At 35.5% G+C, this 22,742-nt stretch overlaps 1 protein-coding gene across 2 annotated transcripts in view; it reads right to left on the reverse strand.

The window, feature by feature from the left end:
- Window positions 1–22,742, reverse strand: part of Edil3 (EGF like repeats and discoidin domains 3) — a 415,229-nt gene that overhangs the window by 272,207 nt on the left and 120,280 nt on the right. The window contains exon 3 of one of the 2 annotated variants that reach the window (XM_050119860.1): window positions 1,608–1,637. The exons of the other annotated variant lie outside the window; for it this stretch is intronic. Coding sequence (XP_049975817.1) covers window positions 1,608–1,637 — 30 coding nt within the window. The remainder of the gene's footprint in view (window positions 1–1,607; window positions 1,638–22,742) is intronic. 2 annotated transcript variants of the gene reach the window in all.

A 22,742-nucleotide genomic window follows, 5' to 3' on the forward strand; every position in this document is an offset into this window, starting at 1 on the left:
GGGTGACAACTTCAGACTGATTCTTTTCTCTTCCAAAAATTCTCATTGCTCTGCCTCTACTTCCTGCCTGTTTGCTGTTGCCCTGCCTATACTCCTACCTGGCTACTGGCCAATCAGTATTTTATTAAAAATAATACAAGTGACAGGATAAAAAAAAAAAACATTGTCCCACAGCAATTGGTTAAATAAGTTGCTGTCCATAAATGTGGGCCTTGATGGTGGAGTGGCTCATCTCATGTTTAAGAAAGACAGACATTTCCCTTCTGTTTGGTTTTTCCATTCAGTTTTCCTGGGAGCTTATTGGAGCTGACCAGTAAGGGTTTTCCTATGTGAATGAAACCTCCCCGGATGCAGCTTACATTAGGGGAGTGTTTTACGAATATTCTAGGCATTTTTTTTTTCAGTAAAATCATATTGATAATCAAGATTAAGCACAGAGCTACAATAATCTCTGTCATACAATCAACCCAACTTTACTTCAGCTTTGGGAACCATTTCCTTGCTTTTATCCTCAACCCTAAGTTTTTTCCTCCATTCCATAGGAGAAAACTCTCTAGTGCTGATCTCATCAGACTGTTCCTCTTCAGAGCCTTCAGTGACTTCATCTCGGGACTCATTCTCTGGAAGCTACTTGTCTGGCATTCTGGTGGTTTATTAATTGCCAATTAAGTACAATGTATCTACAATATGTCCATGGAATTGTGTTTTCTCTTCCTAGTGTTTCTCTTTGGTCTGTTTCACATTCCTGGAAACATCTTGAGAAGCCCATATTACCTTCTACCAATGCAGACATTGACATTTTCTGTGATAGTCACTTCAGGATTTACACTGTGCTTAAAAATCTTAATTAGTTAGATGAAAACAAAATCATGCTATAAGATAGAAAATCATCATTTTAAGAATATGTGAATTAAAAAAAATAAATATGTGACTTAGTCAACCACATAATTTCCATCCTTAAATATCATGCCTGATGTTGTAGCTGTAGTTATAATACAATATAATGCCTTGGAAAATATCTCAGAAAGATTATATATTTTTCTCTCTTGGGATTTAATTGAGACATTTTACCTTCATTATTTTTAAGCATTTATTTCAGTACCATAGTTTTCTATGTTTCCATATTCTTAAATGTTGGTGTTGCTATAATTTCCTGTGTAATAGCTCATTTGAGGCTATTTTCTTCTTTCACAAAATTTTCTAAGACAACACTATTCAAACTAGCTTAGTATAACATGCCTATAAAATAAAAATGCAAACAAAACAGCTAATTTTCTGGTCAAAACACAAAGTATACTTCAAAAAGTTGGGCCTTTTTTTTTGTATGTTCACTTGCTCATTTTAGACAATCATAATATGTAATCCAGGTTGACTTGGAATTTGTTGAGAAGGGCACTTTGCCCTGGAACTCATGATGTCCTCTATCATTCTAAGAGCTGGAATTAAAGGTGTGTACCATCATCCTTGACTTAAACATCATTTGTGGATGCTGTGGAGGCTACAGTAACTTCATCCTATAGCTAGGTGAATACTCAGATACTGAGGTCGATTTTCCATTGATAGACTGATAAATAGGAAAACAAGTCATTGTAATATAGGAAGCTTACCTGCTGAAGTAGGCTCTTCTTCATCTGATGCTATATTAAAGGGACAGAGATGAAGTAGACAAAAAAGGGGGATGGAGTGGGCAGTGGTAGGGGAAGGGGAGAAAGAGAGAAAAAAATTGAAAATTAATATGCTGCATATTTGCAAATAATCATAATAGCCAATGCCTAATAATTTTGGCATGGACTACAATTTTTAAATATTTAATTGCATATAATTAATTAGAGGAAACACAAATAAATATATGCATTATTTAATATGTATTTATTAAAAAGGACAATTTTATTGTTCTAACTTAGTTCATGAAGTTTTAAACAGTTTGTCAAGACATTAGTCATATATAATATAGATGCTGGGAATGGGCCCCCCATAGTTAACAGGTTCCAAAGAGGAACAAGGAGTAGGCAAGGGAAGAAGTAAGCCAGGCCACAGTGGTGGTGAGATTCTTCAGGCTGAATAACTAGCAGTCATAATGATTCTTTATCTTTACATAATTAGGTAAGCGAGGAGAGATGCATGTTGGCCCAGAACATAGATCATAGCATTTTTGTTTCTCGACATGTGTTTAAGTTTTTTCTCTTGCACATCTGGGGTCATAAGATTAGTCATCATTGATAAACAGAGTTATCCTTTATAATGATTTTTACTTATTAAGCCCATAACCCAATTTGTAAGAATCTAGAAGTATATGACAACCAGTTTTCAGATTGGTAGCTCTTGTGTCTTCAAGGATGCTAGTAGAAAAAAAAAAAATCTTAAAGTTAGCCTGGGCAGATTACCACTTCCTGAGTAAGCAATGTATTATTAACTCTTAATGGTTAGAGTGTCCATGAAAACTACTTAGGTCAAAGATACTGTAGTTATTTTTCAAATTCTGGCATAATACAACGTTTTACATTTTATATCTTTCTAGAATTGATTTTTCTGTCTAATCCTGGCATTCTTTTGTTCCTTGGTCACAAGACACACAGTGGTCCTACATGAACTAACTTTTATAAGAAAGGGAGGCACCTCTTTCTTTTATCATCTTTGCACACCATTCTTTGTCTATCAATATAAATTCTTCAGTGGCCAAAGGTAATTTCAGCTAATCTACCTTTGCTGTTGTATATTCTACGGAATTGCTTGAGTGTATAGAAGAAAGAGGCTTGTAAAATGACCTGTGGCCAACTCTTCTAGTCCACCAAATCATGTGTACCTTTTAAAGTTTACTTTGTTTTGATTATCTTGTTCCAGAGCAAGGACAGGGATAGATGTTATAATATCTCAGACCGCCATAGAGAGATCTCTGGCTTCTAAATGTTCATCACAACTTTCAAGGTATAGGGAAGACCTTCAAATAGATAAAAATATCACTAAAAGAGGAAGAGGTAGCATGCCCAGGATTTTCCTGGGGGAAGCAGTGCTCCTGGGGAAAGGCAAAATTGAGTGATAGGAAAATTTCCATCATTCCAATATCCCCAATTGTACAAATATTAAAAGTCTCCCAAGCATACAATATGTGGAAATCAAAACCAAAGGTGGCATGGCAGACATCATGCAGCTCAGCTTTGCTGGGTCTTTGCCAAGTCACTGTGCTAGCTTTATGACATTTGCTGGTCCCATGAGATATGACTATGCCATCTCAACCTTTGTAATTTTTTAACTTAAGGGTTGGTAGATCTACTAGTGTGTGCATTTCTCAGTCCATGGATTACAGTTGAAAGGACAAGAATAAAAATAAGCACAACTCCCAGGATTACTCCCAAAGAAGGATTCACTTTTCATTTTCTATTCAATTAAAAGTCTTGTCAACAGTAGCAACTTTTACTCTGTGTAAAAGAACATGCTTATTAAACCTACTGATTCAAAACCATGGTGACTATTTGTAAATTAAGTTCAAGTGCCCATGCACTGTACATAGCCTGTCTGTTATTTCCCTATCCCATCTTCTCACCTAAACACTGAAGCATATACATTTAGTCATTGTCATGTACCATACACACTTCAAGAATCAGGAATGATAAATGTTACCATGATAAAGGCATGAATGTATACTTGTTTCCTTGTCTCACTGTTTGCCCAAGGCTGACCTGGAATTGAAAGTTGGCCTTGAACTCACAGAATTGAAGTGATTATATGTCCTAAACCCCCTTCCTCCAAGTGTAGGAATTATGACACCCAGCTTTATGGATACAAATTTTAAAGAATACATCCAGATAATCTTCTAATATATTCTTCAGCCCACATAAAGATAAACATGGATACTATAAAAGCAGATATAATACTATGAAAAAAATATCCAACTTCAGTATTTCACAAACCTAGAACTGATGTCTGGCCTCTCTGTCAAGCTAATTACTCAGAATCCTTTTAAACGGCACTAATTTGTAGAAGGATTGAAATATTGACATGTAATATTACTGTGTGGCTATATAAACCATAACTTCTTACAGTGTTAATCATGCTTTTGAGAGCAGTGAGACTACAAGCAGTAACCTAATGTGTGCATGTTGGGAGGAAACACAGAAAGGATAAGAGTGAAGACCAGAGGTCACATGAGCAGTTTCCGAATTTCTCATGCAATTACCTTTTTAGCTTTATTTTCCCACACACATACTGGGCAGTGGTGTGTCTGCTCTGTGCATAGGAGCAATTTTCCCAGAATATTATCACGGGATAATATGTCAAAAGCTAATACTATTCCACTTGATTTGCCATGCTTTAAAATAAAGGAATAATTAAATTGAATGGTTTATCCCCACTTGATTTGCTAAGTAATATATCTTGTATAACCAGGAAATGTTCTCCACTCTTTCCATTAAAGTCCCAACTCTACTGGCTAAATTTGAAACACGCTTACTTTGGGTCCTTACAGTACTTTCAACACCATTTTGGCTTACAACAAGGGCACATAAAGAAATAGAGAGAGCAAACATGGCTGGCACACATGACATTGAAAACATAAATATTTAAAAAACTGTTTCCACTTCATCATGTCCAAAATATACCATAACACATTCACAGAAGAAAGTACTGATAACTTCCTAATTTCTTGGTAGGAAATTGTCAAGAAGACGTGCAGAAAGATTTGACTTACATAGTTCATTCCAAATATCTGGATATTTAAATGGCTAAAAGTAAATACACTTGTAGCTATTCATGTTACATTATTAAAACAATTTAATTCTCAAGGCAACCAATAGTTGAAGATTAGTGAGGTTGCACAGTTTCTACAGACTCTAAAATTTGTGTAAAACTGTCTATTTGAATTTGAGATGATATCAGTTTGACTGAAAAACTATGGTCTTTCCTTATACCTTATTGCTCAACAAATACTGATTCAGTGCCTTCTCAGAAAAAGTAGAAAAATAAACGACAAAGAATCTCTTGAAATTTTTTTTCACTACCATTTACAAATTGGGACATGAAATAAGGACTGTCCAAATTCCTCATATTATCAACTGGGCTTAAACCCAAGTAGAAATAAAATAATGAAACAAAATCTAACATTGGCGGTGAGGTGATAAGTCCTTTTGGGGACTTCCCTATGCCTTGTGCAATGCAGGGATATAAACAGAAAAGTGAGAGCCTGCCTATAGTTACACAGAGCATGAAGAAGCAGCTATATACAAAGATGAAATAGTAGAATTGCTAAGATTCTTAAGTCTGTTTTGAATACATTAGCCAGGATTTACAGTCTCTAGAAAGTTCCCAAAAGGCACATATAAACATAATTATTGTTGTGGTTGGGTTCTGCTTGATATTAAAACCAATGTTTAAAAAAGTACAAAGTAGGCCAGTCAGCACATGCCTTTAGTGCCAGCAATTAGGAGGCAGAGGCAGGTGATTCTCTGAGTTTGAGGCCAACCTGGTCTACAAAGCAAGTTTCAGGACAGCCAGGGCACAGGCAGAAACCCTGTCTCAACAAATAAAAAAAAAATCATAAGTGTTCTCAAATTATATTTGGTTTTGGTATACCTTAAAGTATCTTGACCACAAATGGACAGTATAGAATGACAAGGAGCAGAGTATTGTGTAGGGTTTTATTTCTATGAAGCCCCTAACTTGATTTCCAACAATATTTAGGTTTCATTAAGAAATACACATAATTTTAATATATACAAGTTCACCAAGACACATATATTGGAATTAGTTTATTTAACTAATTAGTAGCTATATAGTTGTATCACAGAACAAAACATCAAAACGTATTAAGAGGTGGTAACTCAAGTAACAGGATAAAAATAAACCTTAAAGTTGATATCAGTCATCTGAATAATGTCATTTCCAAAAAAACTTGCATCATAGACAGTACTGTCAGACTAACCATGTGACTTATGCTCTTCCCATTTACTCCTTAGAGTCAGTCATGAACTCACTGGTTAGTAAAGATGTTGATCTGACTCCAACCAGTCTTGTTAGTTGTGGAAATTAATACACAAGCACTAAGGAAAGCAAATGATAAAGTAAGAGTTACTCATGTCAATTCTTAAATGCACTGCAATTTGTGTGATGTTAGAAAGACAGTCAGTAAAGAAACATCTGACATTCAAGAATTAACTAAAGACTGTTCTTTCATCAAGCATAGCAAACTCTCCCTTGGTGTTTGCTAAAATGTTATAACGTTTCACACATCTTTTGAATTTGAATTTGAATTTTGGGAGTTATCCAAGGCTGTTGCATTTTTAAAAGCTCTGCAGGTGGCTTTTGTGAATACTACATTCTGAAAATGATGGCAGTAGACCATAAAAGTTGATTAACTGGAAGGAAGCCATGGGTCCAGTTGGTGGAAGTTTTATAGTAAGTTAGAAGCAGGGAAAAATAAGTAAAATAAAATCACTTTGAAATATATATTGCGATTCTCTCACTTTTTCTCATAATATTATCTGTCAATTTTTGTTATCTTTTCTGTTGAAATTGGAGGAAAATGGCAGTAGGTTTGAATTCAAGGTACCTAAAGCAAAATCTGCCCTCTTTTCTTACCCACAGTCACTGTTCCAGGTATAGAAATAAGTATGCCCCTTGTTAGGTTTGATTTCTAGATACTCAAGTCTCTCATATAGAATGACACAGTTCCTGCATAAAATGATATCCAACATTCATTACCCTTTAACTGATTTCTGTATTTCATATAATATTTAATATATTGCAAACTGCATGCAAATAGTTGTTATACCATACTGCTTAGAAAATGACATCCAGAGTAGAAATACTTTTTGATTAGTGCAGAAGCAAATTACTTTCTATCTAATACTGGTTGACTCTCCACCATAGAGAAGACAAGATCTGCCACCATTTGCCAACAACATTGAGTAATGAGAACTCTGTTGATGCTGGCATGGGAGACACAGCTATTTCTGAGAAAGTGCCTGTAAGTATATCTTTCATATTGACTCTTCTCTGTCTCTCCTTTATATATCAATGAGGAAGGCTTTAGAAACCTAACGAGTTATCAAACAACTTAAAAATTATAATTAATACTATCTTTAAAAGAAGGCTCAGTAGCTGGGCAGTGATGGCATACACCTTTAATCTCAGCACTTGGGATGCAGAGGCAGGTGATATTTGTGAGTTCAAGACCAACCTAGTCTACAGAGCAGGACAGTTAGGACTGTAACAGAGAAAGCTTGTCTCAAAAGAAAAATAAATAAAAATCACTGGATGCTAAGCCATTTAGCAGACATTTGTTTACATAAATTCAATTATAAACAAAATATTTTTGCAAGCCTATAACTGTCCATGCAATTGTTTCCATATTCATTGCTACATTCTGGTTATTGTTTAAGATATATTATTAAATGCATTGGTAAATATTCATATGCGTATAGCTATGATCAATTTATATAAATTTTTTATCAATACTGTATGTGTATATTATTGAGAAAAAGGATATAATCACTTAAAACTTCAACTTGGTTAGTTAACTACAGAAACGTATGGAAACTATAGTTGACAATCCTATGGAACCACTAACCCATAGAAAACATGAATTCTGATGAAAAAAACTACACTCTACAATGTTTAGATAGCTTATTGTTCAGGCTAATGCTAATCTGTTGCTGTGTTAAAGTATGCCGGGATGCATTAAAATTATTTGAGGCAGTTGAGATAAAAAATGCATGTAAACTCAGGCTCTCAGAACCCTCCAGTATGCGTTAATACAATAAAATTACTCCTTTGATTTTGAAGTGGATCACTTCTTTTTCCCAGACAATCTAGCGTGCATATGTATAGGAAGTGGGAGAGTACACAGAAGAAGCAGGAGAATTTCACTGGAAGACTCCTTTGCTTGCATACACACACCTGCCCCCTTCAAACTCTTCCCTTTTCTTCTTCAGGTACCAACTGTGCAGTACAATAACTACTCAAACACAATAGTCTGTAAATTACCACAATAACCTCTGATGCAAACACATGAGTCTTCACTGAGAATAATTTTGTCTGTTTTTCTGTTTTAAGCAATTCTCTCTGTACTTTTTGTACTTTTAACATTTCTGGATTTTAAGTGAGCTTTTGTACTTGGATAATTTATGTATTACAAACAATTCTGTAGCCAATGTGACTTCACATCTCATAGGGAAACCACATTAGGAAGTATAAAGTAGACACTTTCATCAAGCATTATTATGTGGATACTGATCAACTCATAGAGACTTAGAAAATACTATGCCATAAACCCAGTTACTTTTTGCAAATGTATGATTTCTAGCATTTAAGTGTCTATGCAATTAGCTATTCCATATGTAATAATATTTACTGATATTTAAAAGTATTTTATATTTAACTGCAATGAAGTAAAGGTGTTGATAATGTTCATATATGATTAGTCATGCTTGTTTGATGCCAGATAAAAGTGTAGTGTGCTTTCATTATAAGATATAAAAAAAAAAGCAAACAATTTCAGACTTAAACTCAATCATAAAAGTAATGTAGATTAAATTGCTTATGAGGCTGTTTTTGGAAAGATTGAAGAAATATTTAAAGAAAAGCATAAGTTGTATGTTTTGTTGTTGTTTCCTTGTTTCTGTTTTTGGTTGTTTATTAATTTCATATAGTGATAATGATTGGGAATGAATAAATAGTTTTAAGTAGTTATTCAATTATAGAGATGAGAAAATAAAATCCAGTGGTTAAATTTATTGACATTTTGTAAAATCATTACCCTGTTAAAGTGATGGTAGGAAGTTAAACTAAAGGTATCTTTAAATGACTGATGGTCAAATAGAAAGACATTTCAAGGGATAAAACAGATGAGAAGTTATTGAAATTATCCCTGACAGTTACTCATTTTCAATAGAATTAATCTAGTCATAATATTTGGAAAATTGAATATGAAAGAGATAACTTGCCCTATAGTAAGAATGATTAATGTGTCCCAAAGTCCCAGGGACCTGAAATTATCTGTTCTCTCTATGCATTATCTGCTCTCACTATGAATGTGGTCACAGCAGCCGAGTTATGTATTTGACTTTGCAGGTAGTGGGGACAGATACCATCAGATTCCTGCTCATTGGACTTAATTCTGTCAGAAAGACTGTTCAATTCAACCTCAATTCATTTCCTTAAGTCTGAACAAATGACCTAATGTACAAAGCAAATGTGTTAAAAGCAAAAAAAAAAAAAAAAAAAAAAAAACAAAAAAAACCCTACAATGTAAGGAAAAGATCATCAATGCTGGCACAAACTCAGTGACAATATCCACTTAAGGAAACCACAGAATCGAAGAACATAAAATGTTAATACTGGTTAAGATGTGCTGGCAGAAAGACAACTGTAATAGCGAGTTAGTGTTTGCAATAGAAAATCAAATATTTATCAAATCATCTAAGTTAATTCAAAGTGCATATATAATAAATTTTAAAGAAACTGTACTAAAAATTTAGAATTTATACAATTCTTCAAATATGTGCTATCTATAATATAACAGATTCTAAAACCATGCTATAGAAACTTTTCTACTTTTATTAATATTTATTGTGTGAGCATTCATGTGCACACATGTTGTGTTGCATACGAGGAGGTCAGAAGACAGTCTTCAGGACACGGTCCTCTTAATCCATGAGTACAGTAAGTGCACACAGTCTATCAGTCTTGACAGCAATAGCTGTTAATCTCTGAATCAGTTTATTGGTTCATTTTTTAAAAATCTGAATCATATCACACATAGTGGTTGTATTATATTTAGTGAGTAGTTGCCTAAAGAGTAATTGCTCAGTTTATGACTATAGCATATTATATTGAACTGTTTGGTGAAAGATACTTGTATAGATTCTGCTGTGTCTTTTGTGGAAGAATATGTGTCTAAACAATATCAAATTCCATTAGAATCATGATAAAATATGAACCATAAGTATTACTTAGTAAGTTCATTAGATATAGAAAAACTATAATCTTAAACATAATACAAAACATTCATGTTTTATAAGTAATGAGTTAAATTAATCTATGTTATTAACCTTTTTCTACAGCATACATTTAATTAGATTGGGTAATGTAGTATTTAAAGCTTCTTCCTATGGGATGTAATTTATTTTTGTAATGGTAGCCATAGATGGAGTAGAACTAGAACCTTCCTTACCCCATGTCTTTGTAGCACAAGACACAAGTGGCTGAGTCTTATTAGTTACAATCTTAGATTAAGGAACAGGGCTCTCTGTCCTCAACAGCATTTTGAAATGAAGAGTACATGTCTTTGTGGCACGATTGAGCATCCTTTGGATATATACTCAAAGGTGGTATTGCTGGGTCTTGAGGAAGGTTGTTTCCTAATTTTCTGAGAAATCACCACACTGACATCCAAAGGGGCTGTACCACTTGCATTCCCACCAGCAATGCACGAGTGTTTACTTTACCCCACAACCTCTCCAGCACTAGCTGTCATCAGTGTTTTTGATCTTGACCAGGTATAAGATAGAATCTCAGAGTTGTTTTGATTTGCATTTCTCTGATGACTAAGGACGACGAACATTTCCCTAAGTGTCTTTCAGCCATTTTAGATTACTCTGTTGAGAGTTCTCTGTTTAGATCTGCACTCCATTTTTTTACTGGATTATTTGTTCTTTTGATGACCAATTTCTTGAGTTCTTTGTATATTTTAGAGATCAGACATCTGTCTAATGTGGGGTTGGTGAAGATCTTTTCTCATTCTGTAGGGTATCATTTTATCTTGTTGACCATGTCCTTTGCTTTACAGAAGCTTTCTAGATTCAAGAGTATATTGTTTCTCTGTGTCTGTGTGGCTGGGGTTATATTTAGAAAGTGTTCTCCTATACCAATGCATTCAAGTTTACTTTCTCTTTACAAGGTTCAGCGTTGCTGGCTTTATGTCGAGGTCTTGCATTTGGACTTGAGTTTTGTGCATGGTGATAGATAAGGGTCTATTTTCATTCTTTTACATGTTGATATCCAGCTATGCCAGCACCATTTGTTAAATATGCTTTCTTTTTTCAATTTGATATTTTTGCTTCTTTGCAGTTCTTGTCGTACAAGTCTTTCACTTGTTTGGTTAGAGTTACTCTGATATATTTTATGCTATTTGTGGTTATTGTGAAGGGTGATATTTTTCTGATTTCTTTCTCAGTGTAGGGCATATTCCTAACTTCTGATTTATGTAGAGATAGATACTCAATCTACTATGACCATACCGTTCCTGGGTTGGTGGGCCTGGCCATCAAAGGAAAAGAAGTTGAGCAAACCAGGACAAGCACATATATATCTACCTTATCATCCTTTCCTCTTCTGTTTCTACCTTCTGGTTGATACCTTGAGTTACTACTATCTTGGAGTCTCTCAGTGACGGACTGTAACTTGGAAGCCAAACAAACCCTTTCCTCTCTAAGTTATTGATGGTCAGGGTACTTATTGAAATAACAGAAACTCAACTAGGATATATGACAATTCTATCTGTAATTTAAGTAAAATATCTATAGGATTTTCATAATGGCTGCTTCAGCTCCCTTTTCCTAGGTCCTTACTATCATTTTGTCCATTACTTTGAATTCTTTATTGTTTGATTGTTTGTTTTTGATGATGGTCATTGTGTCAGAGGTGAGATGGATTATCAAAGTAGTCTTAATTTACATTTGCTGACAGTTAAGATGTTGAATGCCTAAAAAATTATTTACAGATATTTATGTTTGCTCTTTTAAGGAAAGTTTGTCAATTTCCTTAGATCATTTATTGATTGGCAGTTAGATAATTTAGTGTTTTGTTTGTTTTCTTACAGTTCATTATATTTTCTAGACAGAACTTTCCTGACTAAAATATAGCTGTTAAGATAATTCTCTGGGGCTTTTGCTCATTCTGCTAACAGCTTCCTTTGTTATGCTGAAACACTTGAATATCTTGAAATGCCATTTGTATTCCTTGGGTGTTTTCCCTCAGCAATTAGAGTTGGTTAAGAAAGTTCTTGTTGCCTGGTGATGTTGGCAACCATGCCTTTAATCCCAGAAGTTGGCAAATTTCTGTGAGTTTGAGGACAGTCTGGTCCATAGAGCAAGCTCCAGAGGAGCCAGGGCTACATAGAGAAACCCTGTCTTGGAAAACCAAAAAAGAAGAGAGAGAGAGAGAGAGAGAGAGAGAGAGAGAGAGAGAGAGAGAGAGAGAGAGAGAGAGAGAGAGCTCTTGTCTATGCCTTTATCTTAAGTGCTTTGCCTTAGTTTCATAATATCATGTTTTACTGGTGTCGTCTTTTCTAGTTTGCTTGGAAATAAACCAACGCAAGGAGGAAATTATTTATTTCAGCTTTTAAGATCCATTCATCAGGAAGTGAATTAAAAGTGGGAACTCAACTTTGATCCTGGAGACAGGAAGTGAAGCAGATCCTGAGGGAAAATGCTTCCTCACTTCTCACATTCAGAGTTCTGACTCAAGTCTTGTTGTCCTTTCCCTTTTTATGTGTCTTAGTAACACGTAAAACACTATACATGCCTGCCCTGACATTCAGTGTCTTCTCACTCTTTCTCTAAAATACCTACCCACTGTACCATTGCTTTCAAACCTCCATTGCTGAACTTAACAGCTTTCTCTAAAAAAATAAAAAAAAAAATAAAATAAAATGACCATTTTTTTCTTCAGATCTATCTTGATCATCACGGCATATGTATATATCATCTGATAAATATAAATATCATCTGATATTTAGAGCTTGCATGAACTTCTGTTATTTATCTCCCAAATGATAATAAAAATGTTTCTCTGGCTCCCAACTGAGTCATTTTTAAAAATTATTTTATCAATGGTTCTAACAGGTTATAAAAAAAAGGAAAGAAAAAAATTCCCAGAAACATATAATTGATCCTAGGATGTCTGTGTAGTTTCAATATCAGATTCATTCTGCCTCATAGTATTAGGCTAGTAGTACACTTTCTATTTTTTCTACATAGAACCCTTTATGATGTATTCATGTTCCCTAAGATTGTTGGTTTTACACACCACAATAAAAGCCCTCACCAATAAAGTGATCAGAAAGAAAATTGCTTCTGGCATATCACTGTGGTAAAAGAGTGAATAAACATGAATAGGAACTTCAGAAAGTACATTTTTACATGTTAAACAATACTCTTTGAATAAACATGGACCTTTGCAGAAAAATCAAACAGGAATCGAACAGTATTATAGATAAATCCTCCTTATGAATATAAATGCAAAAATATTCAATGAAATTTTTGCAAAACTAATCAAAGAACACATCAAAAAGATCATCCACCATTATCAAGTAGGCTTTATTCCAGAGTTAAAAAATGGTTAAATATACTGAAATTAATTTTAAAAAATACTATATAAACAAAGTGAAAGAAAAAACATGATTATCTCATTAGATGCAGAGCTGGCCTTAGACAAAATCCAGTATCCCTTCACATTAGAACTCTTGTAGAGATTAAGGAAGGGTAAAAGGATATATCTAAACATAGATCCATAGGCAACATAAGCTTAGATCCAGAGAAACTCAAAGAAATTTCAACAAAATCAGGAACAAGACGAGGTTGGTCACTCTTTCCATACTTATTCAATGTAGCGTTTGAAGTCTTAGCTAGAGCAATAAAGCAAGTGGAGAAGATCAGGGGTATACAAACTAGAAATTAAGAAGTCAGATTATCTCTATCTGCAGATGGTATGACCTTATGAATCAGTAACCCTAAAAATTCCACTGGGGAACTCCTATAGTTGAGAATTTCAGTAAAGTAACTGGGTACAAAATTAATACATAAAAATCCATTCATTCTATTTACCTACTTTTCTAATCCCCATGCCACTACCCTGGCAAGTGGTATTCTTGTCCAACTTGGTTGCTGACAGGGTAACTCTAAACAAGTGAGTAAAAGATTGTATGCTAACAACTTCAAGTCTTCAAGAAAGAGAGTGAAGAAGATATGAGACGAGGGAAAGATCTCAAGGAGATGCAGGATTAACATGGTAAAATGATAGTCTACCAAGCACAATCTTCAGTTTCAATGCATTCACTATCAAAATTCCAACATAATTGTACACATATCTTAAAAGGATAATTCTCAACTTCAATGAAAACAATAGCAAAAATCAGAATAGCCAGAAAAATCTTGAACATTAAAGAACTCCTGAAGTTTTACTATTTTTTGTTTCAAGCTGTACTACAAAGCTATTGTTTAAAAAAAAAAAAAAACAGCATGGTATTGGTGTAAAAACAGTCTTCTTGACCAATGGAATAAAATTGAAGACATAAATTTAAATACGTTACCTATGGACATTTGATACTTGATAAAGAAGACAGAAAATATACACGCACAAAAAGAATCATCTTCAGTGAATGTTGCTAGCAAAACTTCATGTTCTCCATAAAAGAACGCAAATAGACCCACGTTCATCACATTGTACAAAATTCAACTCCAAGTCAATCTACAATTCAGTATAAAACTGGTTACACTGAACCTGTATAAAGAAAGTAGAAAATAGCCCCTAACTTTTTGTGATAGGAGACAGAGTCCTAAACAGAATACTGATAGAGCAAGCACTAAGATCAACAATTAATAAATAGAACCTCATTAAACTAAAATCTTTAGGGAAAGGACATTTTTGGGCTGGAGAGATGGCTCAGCCATTAAAGGCTAGGCTCACCACCAAAAACATAAGGGTAAGGACATTGTCAATTGGACATAATGGCAGCGTACAGAGTGGAAAGACTTTTTCCAACTCTGCATCGGATTGAGGACTAATATACAAAATACATAAGAACTCAAGAAACTAAATATCAAAAAAAACAATAATCCAGTAAAAAAAATGGTGTGCAGATCTATACAGAGAATTCTCAAAACAGAATACTCAAATTTTTTAACATCCTTAACCATCAGGGAAATACTCTGAGATTTCACTTTTTTTTTTTTTCTGTAGCTTTGGAGCCTGTCCTGGAACTAGCTCTTGTAGACTAGGCTGGCCTCGAACTCAGAGATCCACCTGTCTCTGCCTCCCAGGTGCTGGGATTAAAGACCTGTGCCACCATTGCCCAGCTTGAGATTTCATAGTACACCTGTCAGTATGTTAACATCAATAAAAACGTAATAGCTCATGCTGGCAAGGATGTAGAGTAAGGGGAACAGTCATTCACTGCTGGTAGAAATGCAAATTTGTACCACCACTGTGGAAATCAGTGTGGCAGTTCCACAGAAATTGGGAAGCAATCACCTCAAGATCCAGTGGTACACTTTTGAGCATATAACCAAAGGAAGATTCATTCTACCACAAAGACAATTGCTCGACCATGTTCATTGCTGCTCTATACATAATATCCAGAAACTGGAAACCTATATGTTCCTCAACTGAAATACAAATAGAGAAAATGTGGCACATTTATTTACACAATGAAGTAGCATTCATCCATTAAAAATAATAACATCACGAACTTCGCAGGAAAATGGATGGAACTAGAAAAAAAAATCACTTAGACCCAGAAAATAAATACAGCATGCACTCATTTATATGTGGATATTAGCCAGTAAATAAATAATAACAGGGCTATAATCTGTAGACATTGAAAGGTTAGGTATATGAAAGGGACTAGGGTATACTAGTAGATCTTCTTGGGAGGGGAAAATAAAATAGATTTTATGAGTGGATAGGGGTTAGGGGAGATGGGAACAAGAGGATCAGGTTGAGGGAGGGAATGGAGAAGGGATAATTAGAATTAAGGGACATTTGAGGGATGTTATGCAAATATAGCACAGTGGAAAATTCCTAAAATATGTCAAGGCAATCCTAATAAGGTTTCCAAATAATAAGGGTGATAGAGTCCCAATTTTCCATCTCTTGTCACCAAAGGAAGTTTCCAGTGCTGGGATAAGATCACATACAATTGAGTTGTTGGCCAAATGATCCCATTGGAATCTCCAGCAATGTTGCTGGAGCTCCTCTGCTCCTTCAGCCAATAGCTGCTGAGATACCATCCCATTGGGGTGTGGTCTCTCTCTCTCTCTCTTTAAAAAAGCTGCCATTGCCCTCCGCTTGCTCTCTGGCTTCCGGCTCCTCTGTTGTCTGGGATGGTGATCTGTAATATTTCCCCCCCTTAAATAAATAATATTCTATTAATCATAATTGCAAACTGGTGTGGGATGGTTTGTGACTTATGCCTTCACAACAGCATAGCTATTATTGAAATAATAGGTTGCTCTACTCAAAAAGACAGCAAGGCTCCATTGCTGGACAACACCCGCACAACTCATTGAACATGGAGAGTCAAGCCTTTGCCTACAAAGAATCTTCACATTTATGTTATAGTGTCTTTGGTGTGGGAAGGTTCTCTGTGGGCTACCAAAAGAAAAAAGTACATACCAACTCAGCTACAAAACCTTTGAAGTATAATGGTGTCCTCCTGAAAAATGTGCTAGAGCAATGGTGGCGGGGAGCTTGTCGGAATAACCAACCAATATGTGTTTTGACTTGAGGCCCAATCCACAAAATGGACCACATACCTCACACTGCTTAAGTGACCAAGAACCAGAGAATAGATAGGTCATAGAAAAATCAAATACCACTAAAGAAAAAATAAAATAAATCTGTAGCACAATTAATAAAAACGGAGAGACAAATATTGAGATTCAACTTGAGGTCAGAAAAGCCATATAGCCAACCACTAGCTCTTACCTCTACCTCTGAAATGGAAATCCTGTCTCCAGGAATCCTCAGAATGAGACTATCTGAGAGCTGTCTCCTTCTGTCTTATATTCCTCTCTAATGCTGGGATTAAAGGTGTGTGCCACCACTTCATGGTCTGTAAGGCTGACCAGGGTGACTGTTTTACTCTCTCATTTTCAGGCAAGTTTTGTTTACTAAAACACAAGTGAAATATCACAACAAGTACCAATAAAATGACTTTGATAATAGACGGTGAGTTGGTTCTTTATTCATTCATCGTTAGGGAATCTTTCTCCTGGTAGAGACAGGATCAAATACACACACAGCCAACATAGCAAAGAGAAGGAACATGAAATAGTAGCTCTAAATGGGATGTCTCCAACATATCTGACCCTTGAGAATTCAGGGAATCTTAGGGAGGAGGGGGAAAGAGTGTGAGTGACAGAAGGGATGGAGGACAGCAGGAGAAGGAGGCTCTCTGATTCAACTCAGCCAAAATCATATGACCTGCATAGACAGAAACAGCATCAAGTTACACCTTTCACTATTTTTAATCTTATGTTGAGTTTTGAAAGATAAAAAATAGTGAAAGATGTAACTTGAAGGGAGATGGAATGTTCCTTAACATAGCTTTAACTCATACCAATAATGTACAAGACTGTCTTCTGGACTGTAATGTCTTCTACAATGCTTTCTGTCTCTTCAGCAATGGGCTAATGACTGCTATATAATTTTTCCTGCTATTGAAATTGGGTCTAAAATGAAAGGCTTTCTTTCCTCGACCATTAGGACTTTCTTTAAAGGGAAATAGCGTGTCTATGTGTAGACGTTAATCCATTGACAATGTAATTTCCCTTTTTGCAATTTGTCTCCCGAGGCTCCTCCCCTCCCTGCCTTAATTGGAATGCCTTTAAAAAACCCAATTTATGCAAAGGAAAATAGACGCATGCAAGGCCATTTAGAGCTGATTTGACTTGTGCTTCTTATCTTCACGTTGTTTTTTTTCTGAACTGGGCTAGTAGCTCCGGGATAGAATACAAGTTCTACACTCACCAGCTCTGGATGTCATCTCCAGCACTAACTAACTAACTACTTAATACATAATAAAAATACATTTTGCTTTGTGAATGGGCACTCTAAATATTTATTCATTGAAACTTTTAAAAACTGTATAAGGAACAGGCCCTTCACAGCCTCTGAAAAATGAAATAAAGTTCAAAGCAAACGTGAAGGTGATATAGTAAACCTTTCATTCAGAAAGAAACTCTTCAGAGTTCAGGGCACTCTGCTTCTCACAAAGGAATTCCTCATGTTTCTTTCCCAGAGCTGACCTCTAGAAAATGATAGAATAATATCTCTCGGCATGATATGCCAGACAGTGAAACATTGATACAACTATCACATCTTCCATGGTTCTTAATTTTTTTTTAACATTCTCACTTATGCAGTTTTCATTGTGGCAAGTTTGTCTACTGTAGAAAAATCTCAAATTTGTGGAGAGATTTAAAATGTTAATAAAGATGTGAATAGTCATCTGATATGGTTTAAGTACCAAGAAGTAGATTGTGTCTTGTCTTTATACTATGGTCTAGAACAAAAACCTGATTTTGTAATAGGAACTAAAGAGTCAAGAATTAGTTTCCTTTCCTCCCTGTGACACACCAGTAGGGTAGAAGTGTTTTTATTCTCTTCCTGCCCAAAGGCTAGCCTAGTGGGCTGGCTAGCAGAAAGCCTCAGATGAGGAAACACGCTTGTGGGAAATGTGAGTTGGGGAGGTGACATGTGTGTCATGATGTATATTGAAAGTATCTTAGAATCAGAAAAAAAACAGGTAAATGTTTGAAGCCAAGAGAAGTCCTTAAGTCATTCTTCCAGCATTTCATTTTTTCTCTTCGTTTAAGTGTTCAAAGTGGGTGTAGGTCACATGTACTTGATTAGCATTCACAGACTGTACAAGCACACTTTCTTTTCTTAGTGAAATGATTTGCTCTCTGCTCAGGACAAGGAGACCCTCAAGCTGAATACAAGATTTATGGAATGAAACAGAATTTCCTCTCATCAAGTGACATTTCTACCTGTTAAAGAGCTTTTGGAAAACTGTGTAAACTGTAATTATTGTTCCTTGCAATAATTCATTTGTGTTTAGAATTTTTGGTATAGTAACAAGTATTGCCTTCCAATGATTCACTTTTTTTTCCCAATGATTCACTTTTATACATTTTCAAATCAGCCAGTTGTTAGTCCCATTGAAAACAATTAAAATAATTAATAAATTGAAAAATGGACTCTGGGATGGAGAATAAATAAAAGCAATTGAGAAAGGTACAACTTAGAACACTTGATCTTCAAACGACAGGCCTGAGGTACTGAAGCATTATTTTAAAACTTCTTCAGTTGATGTTCAGGTTCGAATTTTGCATCTCAATTTGGTAATAATTTCAAACTTTAATAATAACGAACATTGAAAGGTTCTAGAATCAAGCTATTGGGGTAACCTTGATAACACTAATGAAACTGCACAGGAGGCCTTCCCATCCTAGGGCAGACCACCTTCTTGTTTTGCTACCCATTGTTCCCCACAAAACCTTATAATCTGAGCAGGCAACTATTTATTTTTTTAGAGAGCTCTCACTTTTCTTACATATATGCTTTAATCACAACGCTTTCACACAAAATATTCTAATTTAACAGTTGCAGCAGATGAGCTGCATTTTCCTTTGAGTTCATCTTAATAGTCAGCCATGCCATAGAAAGTCATCTGAGGGGTTGGACATGATCTCTTTCACTTGCGGCCCAGAGCATCTTTTCCACTCATGCAGTCATTGTTTTCTGCACTGGGTAATGACTTTTGGTGCAACTGTGCACGTCCTTTTGCAGCTGCCTGTATCCCGAGGGAGGCATCTTATCTGGAGGTCACTGAGAAAGGGAAGATTATCTGCTGGGGGCTCAAGCAAAGCTGTCCAGGGATGTTGAATATACACGGTTAAATGGAAGCTCGTAGGGTTCCTATTTCCTTTATTTAATATTTATGCAAAGCCATACAGGGCTTATTGTTGATATACCATACCCAAGAACATAATATGATGTGTTGTCATAAATTCTGACTTGGCATTCATTATATTTTTAGAGGAGGACCATTCTGCAGTCTTAGAAAGAAAAATCAATCCATAAGTTATTTGCTTTAAGCATACAAAGCTATATTCCTGAAAGGCAGACTCTTAATTATGCAAGCCTTGCTTACATTATTCATAATTTTCAAATAATAAAACACAGGGTTATTTTCTCATAGCAAATGAGGTGATTTGTCAAATTATATGTTGAAAGAAAAAATTTTAATAACATCAAAATCTGACAGTTAAATTACCCCTAGTTTTTATATTCAAGCACAAGCAGAAAAATCTGATCTAAAAATAATAGGTCAGGATTTACCACACACTTCACTAATGTTATTAGAGACTGAAATGGTGGAAAACTATTCAGAGGTGTAGGTGTTTGATCTCTGTACACAGCTTTTGAAATGAGTAGAAGGCTTAACTATGTGTATTATTAAACGCCTAGATGGAACTTTCAATCATGTAAAAACTGTTTGAAGATCTTTGAACAGAGTGATTTGCTGAGTGTGTTTGAAGTGTTGATCCATGTTTCACAGATAAGTAGAGTAAAGCAAAGCACAGTCATCCGTAGGTAGCTTTGGTGCGTTGGTCTTAGAAAGTGCATTCCTTCACAGGAATCTACAAGGATGACTCCAACTAAGACCCTAAGCAATAGAGGAGAGGTTACTTGAACTGGCCTTACCCTGTAGTCAGATTGATGAATATCTTAAATGTCACCAAAGAATGTTCATCCTGCAACTGATGGAAGCAGAGGCAGAGAACTACAGCAGAGCACTGGGCTGAGCTCCCAAAGTCCAGTGGAAGAGAGAGAGGAATGAGAATGTGTGCAAAGAATTCAAGACCATGATGGGGACACCCACTAAAACAGCTTGCCTGTGCTAATGAGAGCTCACCAACTCCAACAGGACAGGGAAGGAACCAGCATAGGACCAAACTAGGTCATTGGAATATGGGCAACAGTTGTATGGCTGGGGCATACTGTGGCCACTGGCTGTCAGAGAAGGATTTATCCCTGCTGCTTTTACTAGCTTTTTGGAACCCATTCTCTTTGGTGGGGTACCTTGCTTGGCCTACATATAGTAGGGAGTTTCTTAGTCTTTCCTCAAAGCAATGTGCCTAACTATCCCGAGGAGCAGATGGAGGGAGAAGATGGTGTAGGTGGTGGGAATGAGAGGAGGAGAGGGACTGTGAACTAGGAATGGCATGTAAAATAAAAAAGGATAGTTTTGTTAAATAAAAAATGCTAAAAATGAAAGTACAGTCATCCATATATATGTATGTGTGGTGCATAGGTCTTAGAAAATACAATCTTCCATTTGTGGCTGTAGTACATTGGTCTTACGGCATTCCATATGTAGCTGTGGGTTATATTGGTCTTAGACAGTACAGTCATCCATGTACCCATTTAAGACCCATTTATGACCCATGCACCCATTTAAGACCCATGTACCTATTTAAGACTCATTTAAGACCTATTGGTTTTAAAAACTCCAAGAGAACAAAACTGTGTATACTTCAGTCCCTTATAGAAAATGAAAAAGCACTTTATTATTACATAGGCATACTCTTTCCTATACCGCAGCACCTTTACATGACACATATTAACACTGCGCAATGTGAACATCTGTCATGTTCATTCTTTAGGAAATGCCATTCTTTAGACATGTTTGGACATGCTTAGTACATTTACATTTTTTAAGTATATTCTATTCATGGCTGTCCTACTTCAAATATTTAGAACAGATTACAAACAAAAGAGGCAATATTTGAACACAGCCTAGCTCACTTCTGCTTCTTAACCACAATACCAGGTTGCATTTCTTTTCAGAACCGGTTCCTTCAGTTAGCTACATACCTCAGAATTTCATGAAACCTCTCCAGCAAATGGCAAATGCTATCCTTATATGTAATATAATTTGACTCAGGTTCAGTCATTGTTTCTACATATCCTCATATGTGTAACTGGAACATGAGCACTATATTGTAGAGAAAGCCTGGGGTAAACTATGTAATAACCATTCTGCTCTTGAAGAATAGTATATTACTTTAGTCATTGCATTATCACAAACTTACTCCTCATTTAACTCTGAGATTGGTATTAGATCAACTTCTGATTTATAGGTTCTGACATATAAATATGTTTCATATACATGGGGTATTAGTATAGTATAAAATGAGGCAATGTTAATGGATAAAATATACCTTTGTCATTAGGCTATCAGTTAACCACATGAAATATTTCTGGCTTATGCCTTTCAGTGTTTCTTACTTGAAGACATTGCCACCATGCCTGTTTGGCTGTGTGCAGTGAATCTATCCTTGCAGTATGTAATCAAGAAATCATTTCAGTGAGTAACACTGTTAATGTCTATGGGTGAATAATTAATGAGACCTTTGAAACAGAAGCTGTTGTGTAGCATATCAAGTTTGTCTTTTGTCCTGGAAACTTGAGACACTGGTCGAAAAAAGGAAATTTACATATAGATGTGTCCTTAGAAAATTTTCAGCTCTCCTGCAGATGGGCACACTATAAACACTGTGCCCAATGGCTCTCTAATGTGGAGATGAAATACTGCAGCCCTGATTTTGCTGTGAAACTGAAATAAGGTAAATTCCTCATGTGTCTATATCAACATGCTAAATAAAAAAGGAACAGACTCTTATTTGAAATTTGCCATATTTTCCATTGATAATATGTAAGTAAATAGATATGCTTATCATGATTCCATAATTTTCTAAGGAAATGAAGTTTTATCCTTTCCATTTGATTTTATATATGCTGTGATGGAAATCAAGATAATAAATATGAATTGTTGTCTATTTCAGTTTAATGAATTTTATATTTTCAAAGAACAAGATGGAAAGCTGTTGAATATGCCCAGCCTAATAATGAGAGCCATTTCAAGGTTATGCAAGGCCAACGTGCACTAAGGAACATGG

The sequence above is a fragment of the Alexandromys fortis genome, unplaced genomic scaffold, assembly GCF_014885135.2.
Source record: "Alexandromys fortis isolate MF-2015 unplaced genomic scaffold, M_Fortis_MF-2015_v1.1 scaffold_132, whole genome shotgun sequence".
In the NCBI taxonomy this organism is placed as follows: Eukaryota; Metazoa; Chordata; class Mammalia; order Rodentia; family Cricetidae; genus Alexandromys; species Alexandromys fortis.